We start from the raw sequence: 23,702 nt of genomic DNA, 5'->3' as shown, positions 1-23,702 counted from the left end.
CATATGTACACCTATTTCTGGATGAGAAAAACCCATATGTGCCGATAAAGTCCATTTGAAGTCCGTTGATATTTTTATTTTATTTTTCTTTCTTATTGCTTTGCTGTTGTTTAGATCTTGGCCGTCATTTTTTGTTTTTGACATCCACTCATCTGTTCATGTATCCCATCACAATAAATCACCGTCCCATTCAGTTTAGCTTCCAGGCAGCTTCTGAACGACGCTGTCTGATATCAGTGCAGACATCAGCTCCCCTCCCCCTCCCTCCCCTTTTCATTGAGATCTGCCAGCATTGTTCTTCACTTTGAATGATAGCTGTCATCAATGGGCACCCAGAGGCCCTGACTGCAGACTGAAGACCTCCACACCCTGATCCTCCTTCTATTGGAGGTCATCAGTCCGTAAACAGTTTGGCAGTTATATTGCTCTGTGACTGGCACTGAATGGGCTGCAGGACGAAGGGTGTGGGGCTGCGTTGGGTCTCCGCCTCACCAGGGGCAATCCCTGGGATGTTGGGAGTTGGAGTCTCACAGCTGTCCCGTCTTTTGGGGTCTTGCCTGCGACAAACACAGGTCACGTCAGATTCAAGAGCCTCGAGGGCAGAGGAGAATAGATTAGCTGCAGGCTCAGTACAAAGTGTCTCGGTGGCTAAAGAGCAATAACATCATCTCCAGTGAATGAGTGCTGCCTGACAGACAGCTCTGAAATATAGCTGAGGCAATATGAGGAACACTGTGGTGGTCAGCCACATATCATCCTGCTGCAGCGCCGTCACGTTCTTCAGCGCTGGGTAAATAACTTCAGTGGTTTTGTAGATGAGAGCACGCCACTCATCCGGGCTACTGTTATGATTCACCTCCAGCTGTGGTCCACACGCTTCACACAGCTGTCAGTTAGTGCTTGTTCTCTCGTGTCATGTTTACGCAAAAGCTGAAGCCACAGCGGAGGATGTGGCACGAATGCGTGTAGCCGCACTTCACTCAAAGATTCACTCATCGTTTAATCACTCGAGACAGATCTGAGCGGCATTCCTCTGAGATCACATGTGGCGACATCCTCTTGAAGCACGTTTGATGTGGTTCATCCATGTTTGTGTACGGCACTTGGCATGTTTATGTTGTTCAAAGTGCCCTGTTGTCATCTTTTCTTCTTTCTTCTCTTTTTTACTATCATCATGTGTCATTATAAGACAATTATTATATTATTTGTGCTTTAGCTCTGTGGTAAAGGGGTCGTTGCCTGGAGGCTCATCTGGTCCTTTCAAAGACAATAAATCCCACTTTTTGGAACTGCACAAGCATTACAGAGTGGCTCATTTAAAGGGTGCATAATTTGACAAGACAGATGAGACTGGTCGTTGCACTACTGTCCTTGAGGCACCAGGTTTAGTGCAGATGTGCGACTTGTTGTAGCATTTGATGGCATTCATTATTCAACTATTTTAAAGTCCTGGAAAACAAGTGTCTTAGTCACACTCAGAATAAAGGAGATTTTTTCCTGAGCTTTTGTCAGTATTTTAGAGTGGGTGGGAAGAAGGTTGATGTCTCGTAGCAACATTTGGGTCAAACTTGGTGACAGTGGTTGTTTGGTCACTGACCAGTGTTTTTGTGCTGTCCATCTGTCTGTCCTTGTTTTGAGTGCGTGTGAGAACTCAAACTCTCGAGGAACTCAAAGAATTTCATTCTCGTTGACAGATGAACTGATTTAGAATTTGGTTGTCAAAGGTCAAAGGTCAAGGTAACTCATGTCCATACCATTCTTGTGAAAGCGATATATCAGCGAGACATGGGGGGAATCTGGCACAAATGTCCTCTTTGAATCAAGGATGAACTAATTGGTTCACAGGCGTAGGACCATGAGGCGTTCTCTCACTCCTGAATATTTAATGTTGTGGAGAAATACTTTTATTTAGATTTGGGACCATGTTTATAGGGTTAAAGCCTTATTCTATCTTTAGATTTCAAGTTTGATACTGAACTTATTAGAGAACTGGTGACCTTTTTTTGAAGCCACGGCAAACTTTTGAACACAATGCTTTGTGCTCTTTTTCCTTAAAACCCTCCATCTTGTCTTTATCCAGTGGGATTTAGTCACTTGGTGGCTGATGTAGTCGGGATCCAGCCTGTCATCAGCAGACAAGTGGTATCCTCTGAGATCAACAGCTCCCAAGGCTTTTAGACCTCTGGCAAGGCAGATGTCTTCATACCAGCTGACATCTGGGCTCAGCCACAGACAAACAGACAGACAGACGAACAGAGAGGCAGCCAGACACTCATTTGTAACATGACACTCCACCGTCTTAGTTCAAGAATCTTAAATATCTTAATTCTCCCTCATTTATCCTGCTCTGAGGGTTAAAGGTATGAGATATCTAAAAAACATAAAAGTGATGGATCATGTCATAACTTACGTCTTACTAAAAGAGTTATGTGACGCAAATACTGAGTCAGTGATACCAAAGTTTTCCCTTTTTTTAAATTATTTTTTGGAGGACCTCAGATTTATATTTGGATGGGACAATAGAAACCGAAAAGAGAGAGAGGAGAATTACATACAGGAGAGGGCAGATTTGAACCCACGGCTGCCACTCCACACCACAGTCGTACTGAGGTTTAATACCCAAATTAAATCCTTGATAAATTCTAGAAAACCCATATTGAATATTCCTTTCCCACAGGTTTAACATGTTACAGTACATGTTGATAATGTCAGGATCTCAAACAGTGAAAGAGCTCTTTCTCTCAGTTTTTTTCTTTCTTTTTTTTTTTAAATTTCTGAACCATAAGCTGCTATCTTGGCCGGGTCTGGGGTCAGTGCAGTGCCAGGACGGCCAATTGGTTCTAGGCATCACTCAAGACAGACCCCGTACTGATGACTATCATCATTGTCGTTATTCTGTAATGTTTGCTTCAAAGCAGGCTCCCAGCTTTGCTTTCTCAGCCACAGCTATGTTGAGGTTTGAAGCTCTAAATCAGTGCAAATGTTACTCATCAGAAAAGTTACTCACATTCATCACCGTTGAAGGTTATAGTCTGACTCCTACTACCATTTTGTGCAGCTGTAATCTAGTAAAATAGGTGCTCTTGATATTTTAATGGAGATGGGGCATTTAACTGGAATAGGAGAAAATATCAGAAACCTCATAAGTGAAAAGACAAATTCCTGTGAAGCTGAGAAATTACATTAATGTGTCCTGACCTCTCTCTTATAAAGGGCAGAAATGGAAGTTGGAGCCCTTTTTCCAATGAAGATTAACAATACCTGCGTTTGCGTAGGAAGTCTTCAGAGTTTTAGTCAGGCTTATAAACAGTTGACTGAAGCTCTAAATAATGAGGTCAGTTATGTCTATGGAGCCTGTCGGAGCATGACGCAAATCCTCCACAGTCTAGTGGCCGAGGAGCTGAGAAAAAGGACACGGTGGGAACCCCAAATTTTCACAGAAAATTTTGTACATAGTTGTTGTTTTTTTGTATTCATTTAAGTTAATTAATTAAAATGTTGGTTTTTCCCACTGTGGTATATCCATCTTTTGCTTCAGTAAATCCATCTGAACTCTTTTCCCAGCATTACATCTTAAAGTGAATATGGGTCGCTGTATAGCTCAGTGGGCTGAGCAGGCTCCCTATATGCAGAGGCTACAGTCCTCACTGCAGCCGGCCCCGGTTTGAATCCTGAATCTCGTGGCCCTTTGTTGCATGTCATTCCCCCTCTTTCTGCCTCCCCATTTCCTGTCTCTGTCAACTATCCTATCAATTAAAAGCAAAAAGCCCCAAAATGATACTATGCCATACATGAACATGATCAATTAAAGTAGGAGACCAAACAAGTATAGGTCTATATGCAGCTTCCTCAGTGGAGCTCCACTTCTGTTGTAGCTCTGCCTTTGATCCTCATTGTGAAGGTGAATGCTTGTTTGCATGGTTGCAAGGTCAGGGCAGCAACCCTGGAGCTATTGTAGGAATTCATTGTCTTGTTAAAGGACACTTGTTGAGTTGTATGCAACCTTTGATGTACACAGACTTGACTCAGGTTTGTCTGGTTGAAGGACAAAATGCGACAAATGTCTCATACAGCCGGGACACGTGATGAAAAGGAAACTCTGTAGATTAAAAGCCTCACAGGTCCTTGTTTTGCAGACCATTGGAATTCAGACAACTTAGGGTTTTCAGTATGATCAGTCATCATACAGGACAGTTCACTCGATCGTACTCTCTGTCTGGTTGCCTCAGCCCTCTCGCTGTCCGTCTTCATTGTGTAAAACAGCTTCCCAGAAAGTTTCATGTGTCTGGAAACTATGTGCTTCAGTTTATCTTAAGTCACTGAGGGTGATTTCAGAAGTGGCTCCCTGCTCCTCCTCCATTAGACGTCCTACTCTGCAATTACTAAAAGTTTGACAGTGGTCTTTCCTCAGTCACGGGGCCTGTTGTAACCTGCCTTTTTTGTCACCTCTCCTCTCACCTCGCTCACATGTAGACAGAGTAAATTGTCTCTAAGCAGACGGGGGGGGGGGGCACGTTGATAAATGTGCATCTCTTTACTGTTCGCAAACATGTTTTTTTGTTTGTCGCACACGCATGGTTTACCCCAGATCAGTTATAGTAACCACCACTGTCACACATTAAGGCCAAATGTGACCCAAAAATGTGGGCGGTTCTTGCCTCCCACATGTCAACTCCTAGTTAACACGTTAGTGGCGTGTTGGGGGGAGAGGCCTAGTGTTCGTGTCATTGGGATGAAACAAAGCAGTGATGTGTTGCTGGCTCATCTTTTCTTTTTCGACCTGTCAAAGTGGATGATTGCCTGTAATTATGGTGTTATTAGTGTGGCTGTGTGCTTAATTAAGCTGATTTATGTGACAGCGGTGACTTGTGGCGGCTCCTTACACGCTGCAGATTGCAGGGGAGCAGAAAGGTTAAAGGGTCAAGCCGACATGTGGACCCAGTCTGTGGGCTGGGACATCCAGAGCCGGACTCGGAGGGGAAACGCCATGACATCACTGCTGTGCATCCAGTTATTCAGTGAGTGACGGTGACAGGAGAGAGCAGCAGTGACACAGATGGTGTCCGTCACATTTAGGGGATGTAGGTCCACATGGGGTCATGTTTTAAAAAAAGAACATCTCCCACTTCACACATGACGCCCTTCCCTGGCAACGGTACAAATTTGACTGACAGTTGATTAGTGAGGAAGCACTTTTTCTTATTTTTCTTAGGCTAAATATGTGGTGTATCTACTCCCATCGCCTCTGAGGAATGTTATGAGAGAGGTGCTTTCAGAGCGTCGGCCGCGGGACTCACCCCATTGTAAAAATAAATCCCTGAACTCTGAGTCCCATTCAATGGTTTTTACTTGGGATCAAGAAAAACATTTGAGAAACCTCCATGCTGAGCTTGCTGAGCACTTAAGTGAAGAAGTGCCCCAAAATGAAAGACACATGCATGCAGTTTCTTTGCTTCAGCATTAATGTAATACATGATCCCATTGTGATGATTAGCCAGTGTGGCTGATAGGTTTATCGGACCCTCTTTGGCTCAGGAGCAGTGAAAGGAGGCAGACTTTTTTTTGTGTTGTGACAAAGTACATGTTCCAGGAGGTGGAATAGATCCAAACATGCCCAAGGAGAATGTGAATTTTACATCAGCATGCCTTTAGACTGACAGGTAAAGTACCATGGTCTTGACCATTTGATACGCTTTGATAAAAGAATTAGATTTACAGAGTAGCTGTGACCAGTGCAAGTCGACTTTCACCTTTGGCAGCGTCATCATCATAAAGGTTTCCAGGAACATCACACCTTACATTTTTCCCCCTGTACATTAGCGACTGGGAAACGTTGGCTGGTTTGAAAGACTTAAGCATTCGGCCATAATTCACCGGATAACCTTTTACTGTGGTCAGCTAGTCGGAGCTAAATGTGAGCATGAAGAGCTGTAAAGCCATGAGATTGTAAAAAGCTGTGAGATGGCCAGCTGCAGCAGTTTGTCACTCATGATCGGTATGTCCATCCATCCCAGAGGTCAAAACGTGTTTGGCATCAGGGCACGGGGTTGTATAAGCCTTGTATAACGATTACCACATTTGCTTTATCTGCTCAAAATCTGGTTATTAGGGTGGTAGAGAAAAAGTTGTAAAAGTCAAATGGCTGATAATGGCATAGTAAATGTCGAGAGAGATCACAAACTGTCTAAAGCATCCTCAAGAATTCCCTTTTCCTCTCTGATGGCTTTAACAGGCTACAGTAAAAATTGCTGTGAACAGGTTGACGTCTGTTTTTTTACTTTTACTTGGAGAGAATTACGACGTCTTAGGTTCTAACCTTAAAAACACAAACAGAGAGTGAAATATTTGTAACGAGAGCTCTTTTTGGAGCGGCGAACAAGGTCAGGTGGTGACATAATCTTGCTATTCATTCAACTTTTGATGTGTTTACCCCCACACCCCCCTTTTTTTTCTTTTAACAACACAATTTCTCCCATCAGCCATAAATTGGAGTTTAAATGGACCATTCACGGAGTCACTGACGTGTTTTCTGTTTCTTGCCATTTGAAGGTTTAATCCCATTCTTTGAGTATTGTTAGTAGCCAGCATAGCGTGACTTCCAGAGCAGCTGAAATGAAGGAAGCCATGGAGATGTAGGCACTGCTGGGAAAACTGGAAGCTCTCTGCAAATATTTTCTCAAACATACTCAGAGGTTTTGTCCTTGGACTTCTTTTGATTCTTTGTTTCAATACTTCTTTCTTTATATCTGTAGATTTCTCTCACCCCTCTTCGCCCCACACTCGCCTCTTTCAAACTGAACAGTAAGGATCTGTCTGTGGAAAGTTGTCTCTTTAAGGGCTGCAGCTAATGATTCATTCCCAGTCCCACTTTAATTAACATGTTGATTGTTTTTTTGATTGGTTTTTGTTTTTTTGAATAATTGATTTATCATGAGTTATCAATAATAATGGGGGAAATTCTCTGCAATGCTCTTCAATATTTATTGGATTTCTAAAATTAGATTCCTGAGGAAGAGCAACAGTCCCAAACTCAAAAATGCTGAGAAGTCACAAATCTTCACAAGAAATCTGTGAGACTTCTAATTCAAAGGCCGATGTATTTTTGTTCAATTGAGCCCAGGCATTGTTTTTTTTTGTTTTTCATGCACATGTGATGCACAGCCCTGCAGCCACTTTCACACCATTCAACCAAAGGCAGGAAAGGAGAAGACAGCTATGTGCTTGTAAAACACAGAAGCAAACAATGGATTTAATTACCACATTCATCATGTTTTGTCAGGCTTCAATGATACACAACAATACTTTTAGATGAAGAACTGATGGAACTTTGTTGACAAGAAAACCCAACCTTGATTAACGATGTCAAAATATTTCTCACATAGAGGATGAAGAGAAGGCTGAACTAATAGAAGGAAAAAAACAAGCAATGACGTTGCGAATAGTTATATTGTTATGCAGCAGCTGTTTAATAACCCTTGAAGTGTGAATCACTGCCCCCCCCCTGTTTCGGGAAATGATCCTGAAATATTAAGAACTCTTTAGGCTTCACCACGGGGCACAGAGAGCAGCCCTGTGTCTGTGGAGTCAGGAAAGGCATCTCTAATGAGAGGGAGTGTGTTAGAGTCAGAGGGGTGGGGTACATCCTTGCCCACCTACCTGCCACTGCATCCTGCGCAGTGCCCTAATCTCCTGTAATTGTGCCGACTCCGGGCTCCCACCCCATCTCATTAGGCTCTTTACGGCATTCCTGATGAAAGGTCGCTCCTGGTCACGCTGGGGGGGCGAGGGCATCAAGTTTGTTCAAATTGGCACTGACAAGAGTTTGCAAAATACAATTAGAGGAATAATCAGCATGGACTGATCCTCTGGTGTGCTAGTGGTACACTGATCCTCCTTATCTCTGCTACCTGTTAGCTCACTGCACCCTCCGTATCTCCTTCTAATTTTACTGGATCTGCCTTGTCTGCCTTTGTTCCTCCTTATCAGCTCCTCGTGTATTCCACTGAGCCAAACACTTCACTTCTAATCTGCTTTCCCTCTATCTGCTCTGTTGTGTATTATCTCCATATGGAAACCACTTAGCCTTGGGGAACGTTCAGCGGAGGGTTTTTTTTTTTTTCGGTGCACAGCCAGCGTCTTACTGATGCCTTGTGAGGTGTGAAAAGCAGATGCTAATCGAAACAAAATGTAATGAGACAGGTTCAGCCGACTTTCACATGTCATGGTTGTTTAAATAAAAAAAAAACATACCGTGGCTTGAATCTGTGTTTTATCCGGTCTTGATCTCTGTGCTTCACTGGCACAGCCACATTAAACTTGTATTTCAACAGCAGATTGCTCTGCTCTTTGAGGGAGCAGAGCAGTGAGAATACAGCTTTTAAAATCTTAGAAATTAACCCAATCATATTATTAACATATGAATATTAAATCTTAGTTAAATCAACAAGAACAAAAATGCTAGCATAAAAACAGAAAGGAAGATGCAGCAGTGTATCAGCAGAGTAATGGTGTTAAATGTCAGGTGATAATAAATTAGATGACATGTGACAATTAGTTAGAATTAGAGTGACTTCAGAAAAAGAATTGTTAGATATATTTTTTCTCTTATAAAATATTGAATCATTTGACTTCTTCTGGCCTTTTAAGATATTCAGTGAAACTCAAATGAAGTCTGATAAGGGCTTGCAGCTCTGTAGAAATAAGTAACTTTTGATGACAGATTGCCAGTTGACCTGTAAAGGTTTGGAACCAACAATCTTAATTATCTCAATGCTACCTCTGTGTGGACGGTGCTGATTTTGATTATTAAACATTATTTAATTTGAAGCCAAGTTATTAAAAGTCACACTGCTGCACCATAGTAAAAATATTCCCCTGCTGTGGCGCGGCCCATTGCCCCTGAACTACACACACCTGGGGGTTATGTATTTGACTGCTGTTCCCTTCATCTTTAAACAACTGTGAAACCATGTAGTGTCACATTTGAGCATGAAGCAATAATCAAAGCCTCAGTGTTTATTCCCCTTGTACACCTTGAGCATGACAGTCTGTCATGTATCTGCCACCTTTTGCCCCGTAGGTAAACGGCTCTGGGCAACTTTCCCTCCGCTAAGGCCCTCGCGCATACCACTGCTGCATATCTCACACATGTGACCAAGAGGGAGACAGGCTGGAAACCACAACAAGTAATTTTTGGATTCCTGCTGACTTCCATGTGTATTCCCAGGCGCTCAGAAGTCCTGGGTCAAAGTTGGAAAAGACGCGTCCTAACAGGTAGTGCACAGATAGAGCACACGCAAAGGGTCAGAGGGCAGTCCCCCGAGCTCCTGGAGGCATTTGTTCCTCCTGTTCGTCCATGTAGATCATAAAACGTTATTCTGGATACATGCACAGGTTCATGACATGCAGCTGGCCTACTTTTTCTCTGAGCTGCGCCCTGTAACTTTTACTGACAGTGAAAATGAGCGGCAGTAGACGGGGACCTTTGGCTACCCACGGGCTTCAGAAGGGGACAAGACTTATGGCTCTGTCAGACCCCTTCTATCATATGATCATATGGCAAAACAGTCAAAACAGCACTGTAAAAGAACTCTGGGATTGTCTTCACCCGGCATACAACACTCAGGTTTCCAGTCTGAGGTCTGTGATTGCTGGCACAGCCGTGTGACCGTTCCTGACGTGATTTGAGCTGGCTGCGTCTGGGAATGAAGGAGTTATGGTAGCCAGTCAGCTGAGGAGATGAAGAGAGAGAAAATTAAAGCTTACAGGAATGAGAGGCAGCTGGCTCTTATGGACGGGGGTACGCCATAACGTATAAACATACACCAGTACCTGCGCAGCTCGCTCGCTCGCTCAATCTCCACACACTTACCTCGCGGTGCGGTGAAATGGATCATCAAAACAAGGATTAGAGGCGTTTAGGACTCAGTGGAGCAGAATGTTCACTAAACAAACTCACACACAGGATTTTTTCGTGTCTTTGAGGCTGTGCATAATTCCCCTGTGGTCAAACATGCACAAATAATAAAACTTAATGCCCAGTGGTCAGGTCATTAGTGTTGCGTGCATAAATAAACCAAGAAGAAGAAGGCAGAAGGAAACAGCTGACATAATCGTAAAGTGGTTTAGATCTTCACCTCATCGCTCCATGCTCCTGAAATACTCCCAGTCGTCCCAGTTGTGATAAACAAGTTTTTTTTGTCATCAGAGGCCACCTTCACTAGATTTCACAGTTTTACCCCCATATTACACACTGGACCTTTAAGTTTTGCTTGATCACTTTCTACTTAAATTCCCATAATAATAAATCCAAACAACCCCAAACCCGCAAATATCCATCTTACAAAAAAAAGCACATTAACCAAGAAACCATCAAAAGAAGGCATTAATGATCGTTATTATAAATATAATTGCACAGTTTGAGCTTATTATAAACTTCACCACTCAGATGTGTGGTCGCTGCTTAATTGTAAGTGTCTTTTAGAAAACAGGAAATGCAGCCTTTAATAGGCTTCAGTCCACAATCAGAGACCGATTGTTGATGACTAAATGGAAAACGTTCGAGGTTTGTGTATTGAGGTGCAGAGCGTCTTTAACATCGGTGGATGCACACATCACAGGCGTCTGTGTGCGGTTTCTCCTTTGTCATTAAAGGCGACATTTCTGGTCACTTGTCTGGTTCCAGGGACGCCACACCACGTCCAAATGACAGCAGCACTTGACACCAGCTCAGCTGCCACACTCGCCACAATTACAGGGCTTCTGCAGGAAAGTCGTACCCAGAGCTGGCACCATGAAGGCCTCAAATTGGACTAGTGGGGGGAAACTATTGGATGCTTAATCCAGCTTGCATAGTTTTCTGGTGTAAGTCAGCGCGGTGAACCAGAGTGAAACATGTTTTACAAGAGAGGGCACTTTGACAAGTCAAGTGTGGTGTTCTTTGCCTTTGAGTCGTCATATTGCGGCAGCTGTGTTTTAGTTGTATGATGAATGAGAGCGAAGCCGAATCAAACAGCGTCAGCTTCATAAATATCCAGCCGCACATCTGGCCTGTTATTGATGTAACAGGAGCTGAGCAGCAGGGGGCGATGTTGAACTTGAGTTGATGCCTTCAGGAAGAGAAGGAAAGAAAAAGAACATCCCTCACGCAGGTTTCAGATTTGTGTCATATGACCTATTAAATAGTTTTCTCCAGCAGTTTTAAATATATTCAGCCACATCTGAAAATCTGAACAATCAATTCTGTCAGTTTGAATCACCGGAAAACTAAAGAAAAACTTTGCCTCCTGGAGAAAAGGTGCACACTATTGCAAAAAAAAAAAAAAGGAAAAAGAAAATACCTGGAGATGTTGTGCACTTGATGTGATGATTTCACCTGGCATGAGAGCGAGCAGACGTCTTTGTTTGCCTGTAAATGTTGCACAGCGCAGAAAGAAGCAGCATTACTATGAAACTGGAGATGTGAAGTGCGTATACGCCATGTGGACACAATGACCCATGCTTGGATAAAACACTCTGAATGCCTCTTTGGGATTCACATGATATCTGACTTTAGGAGCTACATATCCATGTGAACTCCACAGGGAGTTATGGAGTCTATAAAATAACTTTTTTGTAACAACCCTTGTGAGCATGGAATGGGTGAACATATTTCACCAGCTTATGTGGGAGAGCCGTTGGTTCCAGATCACAGATGCTTGGTTAGTTTTTTCAGACGAGATAATGTTGAGCTCCGTTCACCAGCCCCCAAACGTGCAAGACAAGTCCTCTCCTAAGTCGTCTTCTGAATGAAACCTCTAACTCAAACATGTCTCATGGTGCCTCCAGCCAATCCCCATCTTCATAGCACCTGGTAAATGAAAGCAGCTGTGAGGACCGTGGGGAATGTGACCAGGAATGAACACTACCAAAGCACATTATTACACCAGGAGGCTTTTAGATCAGGGCACTAAGAGGAAACAGGTTAGTGTTATCCTCAGAAACCCCCACCACCACCACCACCATCCCCTCCCCTCCCCTCCTCCATCTCTCCTCCTTGGTCCTCGATGAATGCCGCAATTTTCCGGCCCATGACCCCCCTGAGATAACATCAGAGGTCTGGTGGTTTTCGTTGGCCCGGTCATAGCCCCTCGCAGTCTGCCGAGACATTAGCCCCGTCCTCTCGGGAGCAGTGGCGGTCGTCCTTATCGCAGGAAGTCACACAATACGGCAGAGGAATGTAAACCCAGAGCTTCGCTGCAGCTGAACTCGCAGAAACGCACAAGTTTCAGTGATTTTTTTTCTTCTATTTTTCATTCTTCACCTGATTGCTTTGGAACAGTGTCCACTATAGGCAGACGCACATTTTTTTAAACCCATTTTACAGATGCTTTTGTTTTATAAATCAGCTTAGGAGGAGACATAACAGCGCTGAGAAATCTGGCTCTCCCTCATAACAATGTAGCTGAGATCTTGTTGTCTTCACAGAACAATGCACAGAAACTCCACCTTCATACATGGGCTGCAGATTTAGCAGAAACATTCCCAGCATCTCACCCAAAGAAAATAGTTGAGCTGATGTAAGTCAGATCCCAACGATCCCAGAGGTCCATGAGAAACTTGGTGAGAGTGTGATGGCCTGAACAGCGTTCACAATAATTAGGGGATATGGTATTTGTTGTGTAAAATTAGGCATCTGCTCTTTCACCCCCTCGAGGCTACTGTTTCATCTCATGAAAATACATATTTTTTTAAGCAGAGGTGGTCTTGGCTTCCAGCGGCGTGGCCCACCTCTGCTATAAAACACAGCATGAAACGCTGCATATACTGCAGTAAAAACGCAAACCGCTAACTGCAGCCTCCAAGATGGTTTAAAGATGAATCACCTCTCCTCTGGCAGTCGACAACAATTAGTCAGATCGGTGATTAGTTGACAGACAGAAAGTTCATCTTCTCTGATTTAAATGAAAAACAAATGGTTGGTTTTTTTGACATTTTTCAGGGGTGAATGACAATTATTTGCTCTTTTTGCCAGACTTCCAAATGTCAGTATGTGATGTGTCCATCAGTTTTACATCATTACAGTGGAATATCTCCTGCTATTGCGCTGTTTGTTGGCCAAGTTAATTAAGATGTCACATTCGGTTCTGGGGTTTCTTGATCGGCATGTTTCGCCGTGTCGTAAGATTTTATTAACTGAAGATCAAAGGAATAGTTTGTCTTCTTGGGAAACACGACCTCTGCTTTGTCCAAGGGTAGTAAAAAAAATCCACTTCCCAGCACCTTTGAGGCTTTGTTTACCTTTGGACAGAGGCAGGCTAGCTGTCCTTTAAACAGATCAATCAAAAGGAGAATTGATTGGTTACATTAATTGGAGTGAAAATTGCTGTTATCTAAAGGCTCATCAGAATTTGGATAGGAAGCAGGACTGTTATGTTGGAGACTGGGATCGTTGATAACACAGTGTGAAATGTGTCACTGATAACATTTCAAAAGGGAGTGCTCTGAACTCGGCACAGTGTGAACTCTTCAGGGCTGGTCGGGTCCTGTGGTTTGTTTACCACTTACCAAGAGCAGTCCTGGTGCAGATATATATCTGACTGTCCACCACATGGTCAAACGGTCCCGTGCTGTTCTCCCTGCATGAGTTTGACCCTGATCCTCGGCCTCTGACACTGACCTCGGGCAGAAACTGAGCTGCAGACAAACTACTTTGTTTCAGGCATCTGATCTTTTTTTTTTTTTTTTTTTTTTTTACAAAAACGTGCGCACCAGTGCTCTCCACTGCTCCCCAGAGGCACAGGTCAGGGAGAGTGATGTCCACGAGAAGAAGCCGATCTCAAAACACTCCTTGTTTCAGCTCTTGTTTCTCACCTGTGGACGTGTCTGATCACTCTGCTGGAGGCTGAGGGCTGGTGACAGATTGCTGGAGCGAGCAGGGTGACGTATGGTGAACCAATCTCAGCGGTGCCCCCTACAGTCAGGTGAGGGTGTAGCCTCTGCTCCAACCCCTAGACTCACTCATGTCCTCAGAGGTCACTGAGTTTAACTAAATGAGTTTTTTGGCAGGGAATGTTTCTGTTATGAAAAAAAAAAATCTTCCATCAGTATAAACAGAAATGAAGCATAGAGATATAGTGATTAGAATAAAGTTCAGCCACATATTCTCAGTAATTACGTTTATCTCTTTTTGACAGAGTTTTGGATCTAGCTGTTGATTCCCAATGTGGACTTCATTGCAGAAATTATCAGTCAATGCTATTTCAGACACGAATATAGTACAAACATCCTCAAACTACACGACAAAGGTTCACTTCTTTCCACTCAAGAGTTTCTTCTGCCCTCTAAACAGGATTTTGGATTTAACAAAACTGAATTCCTGACGGGCAAATAAAAAGAAATTTCACAATGCCAAGTTAAAAAAAAAAAAAAAATCATTGCAGCTTTATCGATCCAATGTAGACATTCAGTTTCCACTTCTGCGTTTCATATTCTCGTCCTGACCCGTAGCAGTTCAACATTCCTGTGTGCTTATTGGGCAGAAAGACTTGGAGAGTGATGAGCGTGACACTGACCCCGGGCAGACCCCTCCTCAAGCTGCCACACAGGTGTGTGGCCTTAGGGTGGGGAGGCAGACGTCTTCAAACACACACGTCACTGTTGGATCCCTCAGGGTTTTTTTACTCCTGCCCTTGACTTCAGGTCACACCCTGCTCAGTGACCATCACTAGTCTGAATGTTACTGTGTAATTTTCAAACATGCTCTTGTTCTGCTGCTTATTTAGCAAATTAAATGAAGTGAGCTAACAGGCAAGCACTCTCTCTCACCCCAGGACCCAGACGCATTAAATTAAGCCCTGGTGACGCAGTGACCAAATAAAAACCAGCGAGCATCCCAAATTAGATTTTTAGCTGCAGCCTATATCTCGTCCCGCTCAGAAGGACCGGTGTAATAAATTGATCGGAATGATGTTTCATAGAATAATAAAATGTATTCTTGATGTTTAAAGTAACATTGCATTACATGTTGTATGCAGCTCAGGATTTACGACGGTTTTTTAACACTTGGCAGAGGAGACAGTGCAGTGTTTTTGGTGTGAACATTTCCAGATGTTGTAAACTGAGAGGGAAATGGTTTAATTGGCTGGTTAAACACTGGCATCGCAGCATACCCAATTTCGCTAGAAGGGGGAAAATGTTCAATAAAAGCAATTTTCTGTGCGTCCGTACTCTTCCCCCTGTACAGTAACTCTCCTCTTTTATAGACATGGAGAAAGTTAACAGGCTGATTAGGGCCAAGTGAATGCTCCCTTCCTAATTTTCTCTGTGGCTTTCAGCTTTCAGTCCAGGAGTCCTCCTACTGGCATGGCAAATAAAAACAGCGCGGTGTCATCAAGTTTCGAACCACCACCGTGAACATAATCCCTCCTGACAAACTCCCCCACATGAGTGAAATTCAGAGTTAACACAGGCAATGTGCGTCTACGTCCTGGAGCTGCAGTGTAAAGACTGAGTGACACATTACTCCTTTCATTCCTAATTTGAACATCTCCTCATTACGCAGAATCTCTTCAGCTCCACTGATGGTATACGCTGTCAGCACCTGTATCTGACCCAAGTCATTATGTGTAGTCAGGGAACTGAGAGGAAAGATTTTATCTGGTTCAGCCGATGACAGCTTTGGCAGCGTATGAGGCAGATGGAAATGAAATGGACACTGTGACTTCTTGTGGAAGTGTTTTGCAGGTCCTGCTGAAGAATGTTAGTCTCAGAAAATTTACAAGTTGGAGGCGCCGAAGACAACATGAATATTTGCTTTTGTCCCACTCAATTCATCATCATCCCAATGTATTTTTATTCTCTCTTGGACGCATTGTGTATTTTCCTTGTTGGTACTGAGGAGACGGGTTTAGGGATGGAAACAGCACACACAGTTTCCCACAGTAATTCTCACAAATTTCCAGGCACTTGATAATTTTCCGCAATTTCAAAAGCTGGAGACGGATTTGTTCGTGGAGGTCATTTATTCATGAAAGTGAAGGTGCATTCTTTTTTCATCACTGTTGCTCAGAGACTGAGGCCACCCTGAGCAGTAACATGTTTGACTGCTCTTTGTTCCGAATCTCTGTTTTTGTCTGCGCCCGATTCAACATCAGATTAACACCGTCCTTGTCTCTCCCCATCAGATGTGAACGAGTGTGAGGAGACCAACGGAGGCTGCGAGGCTCTGTGCTGCAACACCATCGGAAGCTTCTACTGCAGGTGTCCTCCTGGACTCAAACTGAGTGAAGATGGGAAAACATGTCAAGGTGAGTACACTGCTGTTTGGCTGTCGAGCTGTTTATGAATTTAAAGGGACACTTCATGAATGTATCATGTCTCCTATGGCTCTGGAGGAGAATCACAGAATCTGCATTATATCAATTATCTGCATGTTACAAACTGGGGTTTTAAAGGCATGCACTTAATTGATTTTTTGATTTTTATACAAACCATTTGCAGTACAGGTTAGTTTCCTTCAAAGTGCTTTACAGATGATTCAAATGTACAGCAAAACAATAAGAGTGATGTCTGCAAAAAGTGGTGAAAATGTTATTATAAAAGCCCTGATAAAAAGATTGTAAAATAACCACTTAATAAACATATAGGATACAAGTAGAAAAATAGATAAAAGGCTACTATGATGTACAATAAATATAAATATGATTGACAAGAATAAGTAGAACATACAAATACAAGAAAGTGAAATAAATAGTGGTTGTAAATCAAAAGCCCAGGTTTTAAGTTTGTGTTTAAAGGTATCAGCTCATCCAGCTGTTCTCAAATCCTCAGACTGCTCCACTGGCTGAAAAGTTGAAGTCCTGCGCTGTGGAACAAACAGACCTGTGCCAAAGGCCCTGATTCATAGATTAGAAGCCCATTAGATAAGTCGGCCGGGGCAAGACCATGAAGTGCTTTATAGTCGGCCTGAAGAATTCTAAAAGTCGGAAACTGACTGGCAGCCAGTGTGACGACTTTCAAATAGGTGTAATGTGTTCTCTCCGTCTGCTCTTAGTCAGCACTCAGAGATCCCAAACACTTGCAACTGGCGTATGTTTTCTCGGGCAGACCAGATTTGAGAGAAACACAAAAGTCTCGGCTGCTGGATATAAACACATTAGAGAGATTTGTCTCACTCTGTGAGAGAGAGTGGCTGTGCTGAAACGTATTTTTAGATTTTATTGAGCTGATTTGGAATCAAAGACTGTGTTTGGTGTTTCCAAACTGATTTGAAAAGCTGTATCTAATCAATGAAGGATGTTATGATACAACATTAGATATAAGTCAGTTATATAAATAAGATTCGGCTCATCCTACTGTAATTTTTCTGCTTCTGTTTTGCCATCAAATCTACATCATTGATAATGTTACATGAAAAATTATCTTGTCATCCCCAAGATATGGCTGCTCTATTGAAATATTACTTGGAAAATATCCCATGTTATAATTTGTTTTGCAAGCTTGACTGAATTGGTAGAATTAAATTTGACCTCTACATCTACTACTCTTCACATCATTAACATTCACAAGGCTGACAAGATGCTCTTGATCTCCCATCCTGCCTTTATTTGTTCAGATTTATGTTGGCAATCATGGTGATTTGTGTTCATTTGTGACTCAGTGGGTGGAAACATTAGATCCTGCTCCTGGTGAACATCAAAACCAGATCATTTAAACTCAAATGAACCACAGTAGCACAACTTTTTAACTTGGACACAAAAGATGATATAATCGTCTTGGCCTCAGACTATCTGTGGAAGAAAGTTCAGCTACCAAGAGATCTATCAAGATCTCCATCAGCCTTCCTAGCCACAGCTAAACCAAAACGGAGATTCTTCCTAAACATTTTCCCATGAGCTTCCTTTTTGCTCCTTCATAGTATGATGGTTCTGATTAGGGAATATTTGCGAGTGGTTGGTTTAATCAGAGTAATGATTCCTCTGAGAAGCGGCCAAGCCTGGGAGGAGGAGAGATGCTGGAGCGCTCGGCAGCAGCGCGGCTGTCTGCTGGAGGAACCAGCGAGAGCTCTGATCCAGCTCATGGTTATTAGGAGAGTCGATGGGAACGTTGTCACAGCTGGCTTTCATAGCCAACTGCCCCCTGCCACTGGTGTATATTTGGGGGAAAACAGCAACCCGCAGCATTAGTGTGCTAATTATCTGTAAATGGCAGGAGTATTAACGGAGGTAAAAGAGTCTGAGTGCACAGCGTCCACAGAGAATGATCAGCTTTCCGCAGCTGCAGCCGCAGCTCAAAGCCCATATTAGTCCGGATGAGAGGCAGCATCCATTCAGTTAGCTGTTACAAATAAACTATTCAGGGGAGCTGGACTGCACACAACCACATTAATACTTTGGGGGATTCCTGTCCTTGGCAACGTGCAATATCTTTATTCAATGAAAGACATCTGCTGCGGGACGTTAATGTGCCGATACTGCTGGCATCCACAAAGAACAAATACAATTGAATACATATTTTGTTCAGTGCAAGAAATAAAGAATAATATCAAAATACAAAACCAAATTTACAATTTAATCCCTTGTGGTGAGTTCTTTTGCGTTTTTAAGCATCTGGTTAAATTCCATTTTTATTTGTGCCTTTATGTTCTGGTATGAATAAGCTGCATTGATACAAATGGCACTGATGGGTGTAGAGGAGGCCAACTTCAGCTGCTGTCCTGCTGCGTGCCTCATAGCAGTGACAACATTTTAGCCGTCACACTAAATGAACTTCACAGCTCAGATCAACAGGACCGTGAAGGTGGCAGTAACGGTCCGCCGGTTCTCACCACCTGTCGTAATGCTGAGACACTCTTTCCAAAATCAACAGGTATTATATGATCTTGTTAGCCAAGAGAGCAGGACACTTCCTGTAAACCTTTTCACAGTTGCTAGGTTCATTCCTGGATTTTTCTGGTATTTTTAATATATTTTTTTAAAACTAAAACTGAGTTGTTTTCCAGTTCTGGCTCGGAGCCTATCCTGTCTGTTTTCCATGCTTTAGGAGAGCTGCTGTTTTCTCCTCACCTGGCTGGCACCATTGTCCTCGTAACTCTGATGTCTGCAGAAATATGCGTTTTTATGTGCAATGTGCGCGGAGCTGTGAATATCTTGGCATGTGGCGTCACAGAAAGGATCCATATCAGTTTCTGCTGGTCTGGCTGAGCTCGGCTACACCTCGGATGGTTGTGGCCTGATGTAATGACACTGCACACGGATGTTAGAGAAGCTCTAATGTTGCACTGTGAGGAGACAGAGTCGTGAGAAGCGGACGTCTCTGCGGGCCGTTTGTGTTCAGATGAGGGAAGTGATCATGACCATGAACATGCTTTGCACCTCGAAGCTGTCGTGGTTCGGCTGCTGTGTTTGGATGTATGTGTTGGCAGCAGATGAAAGGGCACAGTGCTTAGCTCTTGAATAGACCATTTCACTGAAAGGCTCATTCCTTTCTCAGATGTTTGGTTTAAAAATACTGAATTTGACTTCTGGCACTTATCAAATTTGGCGTTCCTTTCGGTGGCAGGTTTTTTTTTTCTTCTTCTTCTTTTTTTATACATGTCAATATCAAAAGAAAAATACAGACAGCACATCCTTTAGTCTGTTCACGTCCTTTGTAGTGAAAACACCTGAATGATGTGCTGTCATAAATCCCCACTTTTTATCTCATCATTTTCTTTGAAGAGGCCGTGAAAGACAATGGCACAGTAGCAATATGTGGTGAATCACTGAAACACTGCTGGCTGGTAAAAATGCAGAATCAGTTATTTGTAGTGCACGCAGATGTTACCGTCAGTGTGTGAGAGAGAGTTTGAGCTCAGGGTGAGAGGAGAGTGTGGGGACAAGGGGTGGGGGAGAGAAAGAGGGAGGGAGAGGAGGATCTTTAATGTGATGGACATTTAGCTTTGGTAGATGGGAGGGTGAAAGAGAGAGAGAGGGGGGAGAGAGAGATGGAAGGAGGGAGAGAAACAGAAAAATCCAGAGGCAGAGAGAATAAGAGCCATTACCATGTTACTTCAGAGCAGGAGTCTTTACTGGAGAGCTGGTCATTAATTGCAATGGGTCATAGTTAATACTCTTAATGAGACACTGAGGTTTGTTTTTTCAGCATTTAAAAAAAAAAAAAGAAGAAGTTAAAATTACTTCTTGGAATATTTTGGAGAGAGTTTTCTTCTCCAGCCATGGCTCTGTCATCCTGGTGGTGGATCTTCCTCTTGGTGTCAGTTGAGGTGATGGCATGTCTGACATCTGCTGCAAACTATCCGCACAGTTACTACAGAAGGATTTGCTATAGGCCACACTGTTACCATGGATACCACGGCTACAACACAGCCTACCTTGCGGCAGGTAAGCAACGATTTTGCAGCCGAAATGCAGATGCAGCCTCACGATGGAGTTGGAAAGTGATCTATAGTCTGATTCTGTCATTTTATTTTTTATTACAAACTGATTTCACTTTTTCAAATGAGAAGAAAAGCTAATCAAATATATAGGCTATTATTTCTTTTCAAAATAAGAGTTATTTTCTCCAAGGTTTATAAATATATCTTTGTGTGCATGTGTGTACATGGTGGTACAGGACTTGGAGTAATCAGAGTATGTGCCGAGCAGTGGCTCAGACAGACTGGTTAATCGGTCCCGCTGATAATGAGTCTCCTGTATGTGCTGTCTGGCACCATCCAGATAACTTAGTCCCTGATCAGAGCAGGGGAGGATCACTTTTATCAACAGAGATTAGAGCACATGAAAACATTACCTATGAATCCTGAGAGATGCTTTGTCACGCTAACACAAACATGGCCCGATACCAGACACACTTTGATAGATTATGTCAATATTATTATGAGTGAATATTTCTTTTCATGTTGGCCATGGCTGCAGCGCTCGGGGATAAATGCGCAATGATGAAACATGTTTTACATGTATTGCTACCATATTGCTGATAATCCTCCCCACGCTGCTTTACTTAGATGACATTCTTGGAGATGAGTCAAGACATATCAGAATCATTTCTTTTCTGTTCAACAATGAACAAATGGTTTATCGGAAAGCGACCAAAACAGTTTTCCATGCGGATGACACCGTGCTGTAGGTGGCTGCGGGCAGAGAATTAATGCGCCTTCAGTGAAAGCCAACGGCTGCTGAGGCTTTGGCTCTGAGCTGCAGAGGGATCATGTTCTGGACGTGGAAACCACTGACTGTGCACTGCAGTTTGACGGAGGAACAGCAGCAGCTCCGCAACACTGGAGAGGTTTCATGACAAAAAAAAAAACTCAAACCAAAGGACGACATTGCAGCAAGGATGGAAAAATGAAAGGAGTGCTCCTGCCAGCTTTCCTGGATGAAGTGAAGCTGAAGTTTGGCAGCAGAAAGACAAAGAAGAGGAAAGTTTAGAAATTCATATCTTGCCCCAAACAATGTACTGGATCAGTCAAAGGATATTTTTTTCTAATTCAGCTGTCCTGGGCAGGTTTCACTGCATCCATTAAACAAGTACATTTAAGTCCCCTTGTGCTCATAAACTACATTTTTGTCCTCATCCTCATCCTGTCCTTGTTTTTACTGTGAACAGTAGAATCAATGTTCCATTTATCATATTAACCGCTGAGATTTCACAATTTACAACGTTGCTTTTCCTCCACCATGTAGCATAACAACAGGGTTATGAGGTTTTGGGCCCAGTAAGGATCTAATTTATGCATAAATCACAGGCCACATACTGTTTGTGCGTGTGCTAGTGTGTGCTAGTGTGTGCAGTGGGAGCGTTGAGCCGGTGATGTGGTGCGTGTGGAGTGTAATGTGCATGATGGGGCTCAGATGCAGGTTGTCCTGCTGCCATGTTGCCTCCATCCCATGTGAGCACTATAGAGTCCAGATTCTGGCCATGAAAAATATTATGTTTAAAACTGCTATAATAAAGAATTTTATATCAACATTGAGTCAGTTATTGCATGTAATGTAAATGCTGTTCCATGTAATGACACACGCACACAGCATTTCATCCAACTCTGTAGTTTCCTTCAACCATAAAGTTTTTTTTTAGCGTCTCTCAACTCAGAGTTTGGGTTTTTTGGAACATAGCATGAAATGTTTTTGTTGACTCAACTCTCTCATCAGCTTTGCAATCAGCTCAACAACCCTCTCTGATAAGTGCACTGTAGGCTGCCTGCCAGCACCAAGCAACTGAGACAAGCTTATGAACATTGTGTAAGACTGAGCAGCCAAGAGTTTCATTCAGGAGATGGTGGAGACCAAAAACAGAGCTAAAAAGGATAAAAATGTTCACTCATCAGGAGGATAATATAAGGTGACTATCATCCTGCAGGGGTTCACACAAAAACAAGAGCAAAATAATAATAATAATAAAAAAATTGGTAACACTTTATAAGTACACACTATTAAGCATTAGTTAAACATGAATAATACTCAATTCTTCATTTATAATGCATGGATACTCATTCTCATTAGTATGTAGTTTATAAATACAGTTAGTGCTTATCAATGATGAGTAAAACATGTTTAACTGTGTTTATTAACTACATATTAATGAGTATTCATGTGTTATAAATGATGAATTTAGCATTTAATGCTTAAGTAATGCTTAATAGTGTGTATATGACAAAGTGTTACCAAAAAATCTAAAGCAAGAAAAGGCAAAACCAGATATGAACATGAGAAAATAAGTTAAACTGCAACAGGCAGACAATAATTTTGCATTATTCAAATACAGTCAATATAAACTTTCCATTTTCCCTGAACAATGTGTTTTTTTGTGTGTGGGAGGAAACTGGACTGTGAGGGCAGATACGCAGGCGACTGTATGTATATATTTATGTGCAAATTATTCTAAGTGCAGGCTGAACCACTGTCTATTTATTCTTTGGACAGAGCGGGTTTGCACTGTGATGAATGTTGAGAAATTATTCACAAGAGTTTGTTTATACTGAGCCGTTTAATGAATCCTTTACAACACAGTGCCTAAAGACAAAATGTGTGGTCTGCGGTTAGATGGTCAGTCTCTCAAGACAAATAAATAAACTTTATATTCACCACGTTCCTCACAAAGCCAGCTCTTTTTCACAGGAAACCCTCTGAGTGGAGTGGAGTGGAGGTGTTACTGAAAATAGCTGCCGAGAGTCACAACGATACCGAGCAACACATTTGTTAACCAAACGTTTAATTTGGCGCCGCCTGATCGTATTTTATGGTGTGTTGTTTTTACAGACCGCCACCGGCAGCCAGAAGCCATTCACACTCACCTATTTAACGTGTCACATCACTCTTTTCTGTCGACAGCGTTTCCAGTAACCCTCTCCAGATCATTTGAGTTGTGCCGACACAGACAGGTGACCTGCCACCGGCTCGGAGGGGAGAGGGGGGAGCAGTGGGATTTGATTTTGTGTCCTAATTCTGCTGCTGCTGACGATGATGGCAGCGGACGGGTTGTTAGCAGAAGACCAGACAATCAGCTCAGGGCTCACAGGGGGGTCTGCCGAGGAACCCAGAAAACAATTTATTAGTCTCTGACCCCGAAAATAAGAAGTGTTTAGGAACACGGCCTGTTTCACACAGAGAGGCGCTCATGTTTCGCTCACCACCACTTTCCCAAATGAAGAGCCCCCTGCTTTCTATTTGTTTATAATCTCGCCGCTCGGCTGAGAGGAATGCGTATGTTTTGCGTCCTCTGAT

At 42.8% G+C, this 23,702-nt stretch overlaps 1 protein-coding gene across 1 annotated transcript in view; it reads left to right on the top strand.

Annotated features, from left to right (window-relative positions):
* megf6b (multiple EGF-like-domains 6b) overlaps positions 1–23,702 on the top strand; it is a 66,587-nt gene that overhangs the window by 16,024 nt on the left and 26,861 nt on the right. Inside the window, exon 5 of the mRNA XM_085775499.1 lies at positions 16,164–16,286. Coding sequence (XP_085631625.1) covers positions 16,164–16,286 — 123 coding nt within the window. The remainder of the gene's footprint in view (positions 1–16,163; positions 16,287–23,702) is intronic.

This window comes from Trachurus japonicus, chromosome 5 (assembly GCF_045865225.1).
Source record: "Trachurus japonicus isolate A0001 chromosome 5, Traja_1.0".
Lineage (NCBI taxonomy): Eukaryota > Metazoa > Chordata > Actinopteri > Carangiformes > Carangidae > Trachurus > Trachurus japonicus.
The sequence above is the reverse complement of the archived record's forward strand: the minus strand, read 5'-3'. Positions and strand labels throughout refer to the sequence as shown.